Raw genomic sequence first — 12,394 nt, forward strand, 5'->3', positions numbered from 1 at the left:
TTCAGTCAGTCTGAATAAATACACAAATCTTCAAGTGAAACATTCTCGTCTTTTACTTCACTCTTTTCTCCACTGAAATAAGCTTCCAATAGAGTTATGTTACTGACATGATATTTCACATATACAGTTGAAGTGGGAAGTTTACATACACTTAGGTTGGATTCATTAAAACATTTTTTTCAACCACTCCACAAGTTTCTTGCTAACAAACTATAGTTTTGGCAAGTCGATTAGGGCATTTACTTTGTGCATGACACAAGTTATTTTTCCAGCAATTGTTTACATACAGATTATTTCATTTATAATTCACTGTATCACAATTCCAGTGGGACAGACGTTTACATACTCTAAGTTGACTGTGCCTTTAAAAAGCTTGGAAAATTCCAGAAAATGATGTCATGGCTTTAGAAGCTTATTATAGGCTAATTGGCATCATTTGAATCATTTGGAGGCGTACCTGTGGATGTATTTCAAGGCCTACCTTCAAAATCAGTGCCTCTTTGCTTGACATCATGGGAAAATCTAAAGAAATCAGCCAAGACCTCAGAAAAACAATTCTAGACCTCCACATGTCTGGTTCATCCTTGGGAGCAATTTCCAAATGCCTGAAGGTATCACGTTTATCTGTACAAACAATTGTATGCAAGTATAAACGACATGGGACCATGCAGCCGTCATACCGCTCAGGAAGGAGACGCGTTCTGTCTCCTGGAGATGAAAGTACGTTGGTGCGAAAAGTGCAAATCAATCCCAGATCAACATCAAAGGACCTTGTGAAGATGCTGGAGGAAACGGGTACAAAAGTATCTAAATCCACAGTAAAACGAGTCCTATATCGACTTAACCTGAAAGGCCGCTCAGCGAGGAAGAAGCCACTGCTCCAAAACCACCAGAAAAAAGACAGAATATGGTTTACAACTGCACATGGGGACAAAGATTGTACTTTTTGGAGAAATGTCCTCTGGTCTGATGAAACAAAAATAGAACTGTTTGGTCATAATGACCATCGTTATGTTTGGAGGGAAAAAAGGGGAGTCTTGCAAGCCGAGGAACAGTATCCCAACCGTGAAGCATGGGGGTGGCAGCATCATGTTGTGGGGTGCTTTGCTGCAGGAGGGACTGGTGTTTTTCACAAAATAAATGGCATCATGCAGAAGGAAAATTACGTGGATATATTGAAGCAACATCTCAAGACATCAGTCAGGAAGTTATAGCTTGGTCGCAAAAGGGTCTTCCAAATGAACTATGACCCCAAGCATACTTCCAACGTTGTGGCAAAATGGCTTAAGGACAACAAAGTCAAGGTATTGGAATGGCCATCACAAGGCCCTGACCTCAATCCCATAGAATCATTTTTACTAGGATTAAATGTCAGGAACTGTGAAAATCTGAGTTTGAATGTATTTGGCTAAGATATATGTAAACCTCCGACTTGAACTGTAGCTACTAGATAGACTACAGTATATGGGACTAAATAAGAAAGAGCCTACTTTGAGCCAAGAAAAAATGACACTATACAGGTATATCATATTCCTCTTCGTGCTTCTCTGAAAACCTACAGAGTAAAATAAAATTCATTTCTAGCCATACTTTATTAATTCACATGATTTGGTTTGATGTCGTCAGAAATTGCTGACTAATTATTTAGGCTGTTTATTTGACCTATGATATCACTTAAATGTAACGAGGCGTGAAAGAGATAATCGGTCATGTGAGTTCCCAGAGACATGGCTGTGTTGTTTTTACTGAAACATCTGTTTTTCATAAATGTATTTTAAATATATCAGAATGTATTGCGATAGCATTTGCATTCCATGATTTTGAATATGTACATTGACATATCAGGAATTCAAGGTGTTAGGCCAGAACTGCTGCTGACATTTTTGCGCTCTAAACGTTTAGAGCTGCGGGCTGCATAATGTGATGTGTTTTAAGACACACTTCTATTGTTCCTCTATTCAAAGCAGTGAATGGAGAGAATGTGGGATGCCGAGGAGAATTCACTCACAGGGCCCCTTCAGGACAATAGACTGGGACCTCGACCCTGGACTGTCAGAGGTTAGAGTGGGGGACTGTGTCTCTATGGGGAAATCAATGAATCTGTCTCTAATGATTCCATAAATGTCCTGCATTGTGTGTCTTGCAGGAAGAAATCTGATCAAATATATACATTTTCCAAAAAGGTTCAAGACATCATATTTTGATTAGCTTTTTTGGAGCCCAGTGCTTAAATTTTCTCCAGGATTATTGCAATTAATCCCGTTTTTATTCTGTTTGTATGTGGGGCATGGTTTAAACATGCCATTTGTTTGCATACAGAAACACACTTACAGATGTAATTGATTCACTGTAAGAGTGAGTCTGTTTCTTAAGATAAATATTTAAGGAATTCTATTTTTACCACCAAGGGCTTGATGGGAACTGCTTTTGTAGAGATGAATTACCATTTATCAAGGCACACTTCTATTGTTTAGTGGAAGTTCTCTCAATGGGCAGAGTGTGGGAAAGCTCTGGAGAGCAGAGTCACAGTTGATTCTCATCATCATCAGTCCCACCAGCAATCAAATCAAACTTTATTTGCCACATGCGCCAAATGCAACAAGTGTAGACCATGAAATGCTTTACCATGAAATGCTTACTTACAAGCCCTTAACCAACTGTGCAGTTCAAGAAGAAGAAAATATTGACCAAGTAGACTAAAATAAAAAGTAGTAATAAAAAGTAACACAGTAAGAATAACAATAACAAGGCTAAATACAGGGGGCACCGGCACTGAGTCAGTGTGCAGGGGTACAGGCTAGTTGAGTTAACCTTTACATGTAGGTTGGGGCGAAGTGACTATGCATAGGTAACATAGAGGGGGGGGACAATGGAAATTGTCCGGTGGCGATTTACATGAAATGTTCAGCTGTCTAACGGCTTGGGGGTAGAAGCTGTTGAGGAGCATTTTGGTCCTGACTTAGCGCTCCGGTACCGCTTCCCGTCCTGGATGGCAGGAAGCTTGGCACCAGTGATGTACGGGGCCGTTTGCACTACTCTCTGTAGCGCCTTATGGTCAGATGCCGAGCAGTTGCCATACCAGGCAGCTCTCGACGGTGCAGCTGTAGAAAATTTTGAGGATCTGGGGACCCATGCCAATTATTTTCAGTCTCCTGAGGGGGAAAAGGTTTTGTCGTGCCCTCTTCACGACTGTCTTGGCATGTTTGGACCATGATAGTTTGTTGGTGATGTGGACACCTAGGAACTTGAAAATCTCGACCCGTTCCACTACAGCCCTGTCAATATTAATGGGGGCCTGTTCGGCCCGCCTTTTCCTGTAGTCCACAATCAGCTCCTAAGTCTTGCTCACATTGAGGGAGAGGTTGATGTCCTGGCACCACACTACCAATTCTCTGACCTCCTCCCTATAGGCCGTCTCATCGTTGTCGGTGATCAGGCCTACCACGATTGTGTCATCAGCAAACTTAATGACGGTGTTGGAGTTGTGTTTTGGTAAACAGGGAATACAGGAGGGGACTAAGTACACACCCCTGAGGGGCCCCAGTGTTAAGGATCAGTGTGGCAGACGTGTTGTTGCCTACTCTAACCACCTGGGGGCGGCCCGTCAGAAAGTCCAGGATCCAGTTGCAGAGGGAGGTATTTAGTCCCAGAGTCCTTAGCTTAGTGATGAGCTTTGTGGTGTTGAACGCTGAGCTGTAGTCAATGAACTGCATTCTCACATAGGTGTTCCTTTTGTCCAGGTGGGAAAGGGCAGTGTGGAGTGCGATTGAGATTGAGTCATCTGTGGATCCGTTGGGGCGGTATGCGAATTGGAGTGGATCTAGGGTGTCTGGTAGGATGCTGTTGATGTGAGCCATGACCAGCCTTTCAAAGCACTTCATGGCTACCGACGTGAGTGCCACAGGGCGGTAATCATTTAGGTAGGTTACCTTTGCTTTCTTGGGCACAGGGAGTATGGTGGTCTGCTTGAAACATGTAGGTATGTAGGTATTACATGTAGGTATTGTAGGTCTCGGTTAGGGAGAGGTTGAAAATGTCAGTGAAGACACTTGACAATTGGTCTGCGCATGCTTTGAGTACACATCCTGGTAATCCGTCTGGCCCAGCGGCTTTGTGAATGTTGACCTTTTTAAAGGTTTTGTTCACATCGGCTACCGAGAGCGTTATCACAATGTCATCCAGAACAGCTGGTGCTCTCGTGCATGCTTCAGAGTTGCTTGCCACGAAGCGAGCATAAAAGGCATTTAGCTCATCTGGTAGGCTCGCGTCACTGGGCAGGTCGCGTCTGGGTTTCGCTTTATAGTCCGTAATAGTTTTCAAGCCCTGCCACATCCGACCAGCATCAGAGCCAGTGTAGTAGGATTCAATCTTAATCCTGTATTGACGCTCTGCTTGTTCGATGGTTCGTCTGAGGGCTTAGCGGGATTTCTTGTAGGCGTCCGAATAGGTCTCCTGCTCCTTGAAAGCGGCAGCTCTAGCCTTTAGCTCGATGTGGATGTTGCCTGTAATCCATGGCTTCTGTTTGGGATATGTACGTACAGTCACTGTGGGGACGACATCATCGATGCACTTATTGTTGAAGCAGATGACTGAGGTGGTGTATTCCTTAATGCCATTGGATGAATCCCAGAACATTTTCCAGTCTGTGCTAGCAAAAGAGTCCAGTAGTGTAGCATCCGCGTCATCTGACCACTTCCGTATTGAGCGAGTCACTGGTACTTCCGGCTTTAGTTTTTGCTTGTAAGCAGGAATCAGGAGGATAGAATTATGGTCAGATTTGCCAAATGGAGGGCAGGGGAGAACTTTGTATGCATCTCTGTGTGTGGAGTAAAGGAGGTCTAGGATTCCCCCCCCCTGGTTACACATGTGACATGCTGGTAAAAAAAATGTGGTAAAACTGATTAATGTTTGCCTGCATTAAAGTCCCCGGCCACTAGGAGCGCCGCTTCTGGATGAGCATTTTCTTATTTTCTTATGGCCTTATAGAGTTGGTTGAGCGCGGTCCAGATTTGCTTTGTGGTGGTAAATAGACGGCGACAAATAATACAGATCAGAACTCTCTTGGTAGTGTAACGGTTTTCTTGTGGTGAAGGAGAGGCGGACCAAAATGCAGCGTGGTTTCTATTCATGGTTCTTTTAATGAAGAAAACTATACATGAATAGACTAACAAAACAATAAACGTGAAAAAACCTAAACAGCCCTATCTGGTGCAAACACAGAGAGGAACAATCACCCACAAACACAGTGAAACCCAGGCTACCTAAGTATGATTCTCAATCAGAGACAACTAATGACACCTGCCTCTTATTGAGAATCATACTAGGCCGAAACATAGAAATACCCAAATCATAGAAAAACAAACATAGACTGCCCACCCCAACTCATGCCCTGACCATACTAAATAATGACAAAACAAAGGAAATAAAGGTCAGAACGTGACAGGTAGATGTTGACAGCTTATCATACGGTACTCTACCTCAGGAGAGCAATACCTCGAGACTTCTTAAACCAGTTGTTATTGACAAAAAGACACACACCCCAACCCCTCGTCTTACCAAAGGTAGCATCTCTGTTCTGCCGGTGCATGGAACATCCCGCCAGCCTTATATTGTCAGTTTCTTCGTTCAGCCACATCTTGGTGAAACATTGGATGTTGCAGTTTTTAATGTCCCGTTGTTAGGATAATCTTAATATTAGGTCATCAATTTCATTTTCTAACGATTGCACGTTAGCACGAAGATCGGAAGGCATTGGGAGTTTACTCGCTCGCCTCCAGATTCTCAGAAGGATCCCCGATCTGCGTCCCCTTTTCCGGCTTCTGAAATAAAAATACATTCTAAGTGTACACATATACAGTATATGTTTTGCAGCACAATTTTAAGATTAAAGCCAGTGTTAGGGTGTTTCCCTCCAGAATCCAGAAGGTCTGTGATGTCAGCCTCTGACTATAGTTCAACACAGAGTCAATAGCCGTCACTAATGGTCCACTGAGCAGCTTTTGAAATGCATTGATCATAGCACACAGGACTCAGTGTGGGAAACTCAGATCAGCTCTCTACTCACACTGACCAGTGGCCTCAAGACAGAGGACACATCTGCTACCTCTGGACTCCCAAAGTGAGGGTTAATTGCCTTCACTCTCAAAATAAAGAAATAGTGAATGTGTGCTGCTACAAGACTTGATCTCTCTAATGAGAAAACCACGAGGCTGCTGAGGGGGGAACGGAATGGCATCACAAACACCTGGAAACCACGTGTTGATGGATTTGTTACCATTCCATATATTCAGCTCCAGTCATTACCACGAGCAATTTCTCCCGAATGAAGGGGCCACCAACCCACTGTGGAGAAAACCAATAATCGATCAGTTCAATCATTATCAATTAGAAGCCACTTAAATGGTCTTATCATTTATCTTAAATAGCTTGAGTGCAATGAATGGGGGGGGGGGTCTGGTATTTAACACACATTTGTAAGAGGAACTTGACAAAGGATAGCCTGTGAACTGTGATCCAAATGTTTGATGAGCACCCATACCTTGAAATGAAACTGGAACAGACCATAGCACATTCATAACTGTGCAATCAGAGGTCAAACCCATCTTCAAGTGTTTAAATGTGACTGAACCTGCACTGTAACAAAAACAATGGTATTCAACAACAACAATCAAATGGACATGGGCAGCAGCATCTGTTTTAATGTGAAGGATGACTGTCAGTCTCACACGTGAAAGTTGTAATGATAAGTGTGTGCTCTGTTAGCGTCATTGATGCCAACATCAGGCAGCAGATCTAGGGGTCACCACTTTCCCAGATTCACACAGCGCTCTGTTAGTCACTCTCCATCACCCCCACCCCTCCACCTGTTCCCCTGAGACGTGACCATTGTCCCCCAGCAATAAGAACACTGAGCATGTGGCAGCTCCACACTCCTCACTGTCCTCCCAAGCTCTCCCATTGGCTACAGACTGTGAGAAACTCCAACAAGCCCAAGACCCACACATTCATATGCAGATTTGGGACAATATATAGGAGAGATGAAGCCAGTAGAGATCAGATTCTCTCTACACAGACCTCTACAGCACAGAGATCCAGCCATGGTACCTACAATCACTTCAACTATGATCTACTCTAAGGAGCATCTGACTCTGACAAACAAGGTAAACTTAAGATTCAAATTCAAGGAAATGAATTACATTTGATTGATTGTTAGTCTGCTTCAATAATGTCATACACCAGAATACGGTTATTAATGCCTCTACTTGTCTCTTCTTGCAGCTAAGAAAGCCAGGGGTAGAGAAATTACGCAGAGATCGCATCAACAACAGCATTGAGCAGCTCAAGTCTCTTCTGGTTCCGGAGATCCTCAACCAGCAGCCGGACTCCAAGCTGGACAAAGCCGACATCCTGGAGATGACAGTTTGCTTCCTGAGACGACAGCAACAGAACGAGCTGGCGAGTTCCTCCTCCTGCTCAGCACCTGTCAATCTGGGTTACTCCAGGTGTGTCCAAGTGAATGCTCACTTCCTGTCTAATGATGAGCTGAAGACACAGTCCCAGAGAAGACTGCTGAGCCACTTCCAGAGCCTGCAGCCATCATCTGATAAGAACAGGAGTGAGATTGACGGTCCTCAGCTGAACTCCCCAGCCCAGCACAGCATCAGCAAAGAGAAGAGTCCAGTCAACATCGCCCCCTGGAGGCCCTGGTAGAGACCTACAGTTTGGAGCTCCACTCAGACAAACACAATGGATGGACCATGTTGGTCTCAGATTAATTTCATGGACAGTAATAAGTATAAGAAAATATCTTCTTTGTTTTCTGCTTATGCAGGAGTTTTTTAAAGTCTTGCTGTGATTGAGACTTTTCATTTCAGTTGTACTGAAGTTAAAAACATTTTCCTAGAAAACAATCTGATCTTTGAAAACTACATTTTTGTAGTGTTAATTGAAAGCATCATAACCTTTATGTTTTGTGAAACATGTAGATTATATTGATCATGTGTTTATATTCATGATCAACAATAACTAATGGTTCTCTATGAGAACTTCTAACCCAAAATGGATGCTATATCATCAATCTGTTAGTGATTGTATTTGAATAATCTGTTTTTATGGTCTAAAAATTTGAGTAATTTTTTACCACTACATTTGTGTAGTGATATAGTCATATTGACATTGTATTGAGCATCTTCTGTGAAGCATGTATCAGTTATATATTTGATATTGATCAACTTGAGCTATAGCATCAATGTTCCTCCGTGAGGATTATTTACCCAAACTGGGTATTATACCTGTTATCATCACTCTGTGATAAACAATATTTGATTTGTTTAAAGATCGAACTTCATTTGTGAAATTATCGATCATGTTATTTGAATAATGTGTTTATTGCAAATGGGAGAAAGAAATGTCTAATTGAAAAACCCTTGTTTATTTTAAACAATTATTTTGTATTTTATAGAGACAGTAACTGTGTATCCTATACTCTGATAGAGTATCATATCTTGGAGATTTGTTCAAGCTCTTGTTGTGATGTTTAATCACTGTATTTCTCTTGAAATATTTACCTTAAATTAAGGCATTCAATGATGTGACTCATTGAGTCAGTCTGAATAAATACACAAATCATCAAATGAAATATTTTTGTCTGTTGCTTCATTCTTTTCTTGACCAAGACAATCCTCCAACATCATTAAATGGTTAAATTACTGATTTATGAAACTCCACATAGAATAAGTGGCTGATTAAAATGCAATAACAATGATGACCAAAGACTATGCAGAATGATATTGACTGCATTGGAATGCAACACTCAATTGAATCAATATATTCGTTTTTATCTCGAGGTGCTTCATTCAAAATCTACCGAGTAATATCAAAGTTAAGAGACATTTCTAGACAAACATTATTATTTTACTGTCATAGTTGTTCTGTAAAGTTATGATAGGCTTTCTCTTTCTTGATGATGGACAGAGTTGTATTCAGTACGTTTACATAGTTCAGTTGTTTGTGTGATAAACAGGGAACAGCTCTCAATTCCAATTAGTCATACAAAAGTTAACCCTTCATTGATTTATAATGAAACAAATCACAGACAATCATTTTCAACAGATTACTCAAAATCATGTGTTCTATGCCGTGACAGGGGGAATATTTATTTATAAAGGTATGTCCTGTTAGTATAATCTTGCCAGTGCTGATCTTTCCCTCCAGAATCCAGAAGGTCCGTGACATCAGCCTCTGTCTTTAGTACAACACAGAGTCAATAGCCGTCACTAATGGTCCACGGAGCAGCTTTTGTAATGCATTGATCACAGCACACAGGACTCAGTGTGGGAAACTCAGATCAGCTCTCTACTCACACTGACCAGTGGCCTCAAGACAGTGGACACATCTGCTACGTTTGAACTCCAGAATGCTTGACCTTATAACTACTAATACTGAGTTAAGAGAACCCTTGCTATTGATACTGATGACCCCTAAAATACTGAAAACCAAGGTATACATTATCCTGGTATCTATCCACTCACCTGTTAATGTTGACTAAAATCGTATATATTCCTAAACATTCTGACTGACTGAAAATATAAATATGTATGAATTTAAACAGGAATTCAAATTGTGAAACATTGTCACACATCATCATATTGTTAAATGTAACTACCGGTATGTGCGAAGTAAAACCATATTGTAGTCATTCATTAATTTCAAAAGTCATATCCATGGAGAGAATAAAATGTTTCTAAGTCAGTGATGAAGCTTTGATACAGAATATTACATTCAACAATGTCCTTAGAGGTGGAGATTAATAACACTGTTCTTTTATTTAGAGAATCTGCGTCAGTCCCACAAGTGTAAATTGTGATGATGAGCGTGTGCTCTGTCAGTGTCATTGATCCCAACATCAGGCAGCAGATCTAGGGGTCACCACTTTCCCAGATTCACACAGCGCTCTGTCAGTCACTCTCCATCACCCCCACCCCTCCACCTGTTCCCCTGAGACGTGACCATTGTCCCCCAGCAATAAGAACACTGAGCATGTGGCAGCTCCACACTCCTCACTGTCCTCCCAAGCTCTCCCATTGGCTACAGACTGTGAGAAACTCCAACAAGCCCAAGACCCACACATTCATATGCAGATTTGGGACAATATATAGGAGAGATGAAGCCAGTAGAGATCAGATTCTCTCTACACAGACCTCTACAGCACAGAGATCCAGCCATGGTACCTACAATCACTTCAACTATGATCTACTCTAAGGAGCACCTGACTCTGACAAACAAGGTAAACTTAAGATTCAAATTCAAGGAAATGAATTACATTTGATTGATTGTTAATCTGCTTCAATAATGTCATACACCAGAATAAGGTTATTAATGCCTCTCCTTGTCTCTTCTTGCAGCTAAGAAAGCCAGTGGTGGAGAAGTTACACAGAGATCGTATCAACAACAGCATTGAGCAGCTCAAATGTCTCCTGGTTCCAGAGATCCTCAACCAGCAGCCCGACTCCAAGCTGGACAAAGCCAACATCCTTGAGATTACAGTTTGCTTCCTGAGATGACAGCAACAGAACGAGCTAGTGAGCTCCTCCTCCTGCTCAGCACCTGTCAATCAGGGTTACTCCAGGTGTGTCCATGTGAATGTTCACTTCCTGTCTAACGGATGGACCATGTTGGTCTAAGATTAATTTCATGACAGTAATGAGTATAATAAAATATATTCATATTCTGCTTATGTAAGAGTTTTTAAGGAGTTTGTACTGAACAAGTTAACGTTCTCTGAGAAAATGATCAAATCGATAATTGAAATAACGTTAATGTTTTGTGAAACATGTTGATTATATTAATCTTGTTTTTATATTCATGATCAACAATAACTTTTATGCTCCTCCATGAGAACTTTTAACCCACAATAGATATTATATAATCAGTCTGTTTGTGATTATCTATGACTGATTTTTTTGAAGGTCAAAATATATAAGACAAAAACTCATTGCCTCTACATTTGTGTAGTGATATAGTCACATTGACATTGTATTGAGCATCTTCTGTGAAGCATGTATCAGTTATATATTTGATATTGATCAACTTGAGCTACAGCATCAATGTTCCTCTGTGAGGATTATTTACCCAAACTGGGTATTTTACCTGTTATCATCACTCTGTGATTAACAATATTTTATCTGTTTTTCAGAAAATGTTGCTCACATTAAATTAATAGTTTGTATATTGCATTGAAAAACCTTGTTTTAAAAAAAACATTTATATTGCATTTTATAAAGACAGTAACTGTGTATCCTATACTCTGATAGAGTATCATATCTTGGAGATTTGTTCAAGATCTTGTTGTGATGTTTAATCACTTTATTTCTGTTGAAATATTTACCTTAAATTAAGGTATTCAATGATGTGACTCAGTGAGTCAGTCTGAATAAATACACAAATCATCAAATGAAATGTTCTTGTCTGTTACTTCATTCTCCTCTTCTGAGAAGTTTCCAACATGGTTACATTTCTGATTTCTGATGTTCCATGTGTAAAAGCAAGAAAGCCTACATTGACCCAAAACAATGATCTAGAAAGCATTAGAATACAACCCTGAATCTACTGTACATACCTCTGGGTGCTTCATTCAAAATCAACCAAGTAATCAGTGGTGGAAAAGTATTAAATTGTCGTACTTGTCATAAGTAAATTCTATACATCAATTCCTTACATTAAGCAAACCAGAAGTAACGATGTTGCTGTTTTTTTAAATTATGGACAGACAAGACACACTCCAACACTCAGACATAATTTGCAAACAGTATTTGTGTTTAATCAGTCCGCCAGATCAGAGGCTGTAGGGATGACAATGTGTTATATTGAGAAGTGCGTGAATTGGTGTCAGGTGGTGGGTGTAGCTGGTGCATGAAGTCAGGAGCAGGAGAGCAGAGATTAGTGAACAACGCACTTTACTTAAGAAAATAGCACAAAGTAACAGTACCAATGTGCGAACAATAACGGTTCCCACAAAACATGGGTGAAAACAGCACCTGGACAAAACCAGCCGGAAACGTACCGACCTGAACAATAAATAATCACACATAAAAGACAATGGGGGAAAACAGAGGGTTAAATACAGGACCAGTAATTGGGAAATGAAAACCAGGTGTGTGGGAAACAAAGACAAAACCAATGGAAAATGAAAAGTGGATCGGCGATGGCTAGAAGACCGGCGACGTCGACCGCCTCACGAACAAGGAGAGGAACCGACTTCAGCGGAAGTCGTGACAATTGGACAATATTGATGTCCTGCCTGAGCATTCAAAATGTTACGAGTACTTTTGGGTGCCAGAGAAAATGTACGGGAGTAAAAACTACATATTGTCTTTAGGAATGTAGTTGAGTAAAT

General features: G+C 40.9%; 2 protein-coding genes across 2 annotated transcripts; both read left to right on the plus strand.

Moving 5' to 3' along the window:
* Positions 1-7,037: 7,037 nt before the first annotated feature.
* On the plus strand, positions 7,038-7,867 carry LOC135541144 (transcription factor HES-5-like). Its single transcript, XM_064967256.1, has 2 exons — positions 7,038-7,160; positions 7,279-7,867. Exons 1-2 carry the CDS (start codon positions 7,038-7,040, stop codon positions 7,708-7,710), a joined length of 555 nt encoding a protein of 184 aa, XP_064823328.1. The 3' UTR covers positions 7,711-7,867.
* Positions 7,868-10,162: 2,295 nt separating this feature from the next.
* Positions 10,163-11,439, plus strand: LOC135541145 (transcription factor HES-5-like). Its single transcript, XM_064967257.1, has 2 exons — positions 10,163-10,285; positions 10,404-11,439. Exons 1-2 carry the CDS (start codon positions 10,163-10,165, stop codon positions 10,560-10,562), a joined length of 282 nt encoding a protein of 93 aa, XP_064823329.1. The 3' UTR covers positions 10,563-11,439.
* Positions 11,440-12,394: the final 955 nt, after the last annotated feature.

This window comes from Oncorhynchus masou, chromosome 6, assembly GCF_036934945.1.
Source record: "Oncorhynchus masou masou isolate Uvic2021 chromosome 6, UVic_Omas_1.1, whole genome shotgun sequence".
In the NCBI taxonomy this organism is placed as follows: domain Eukaryota; kingdom Metazoa; phylum Chordata; class Actinopteri; order Salmoniformes; family Salmonidae; genus Oncorhynchus; species Oncorhynchus masou.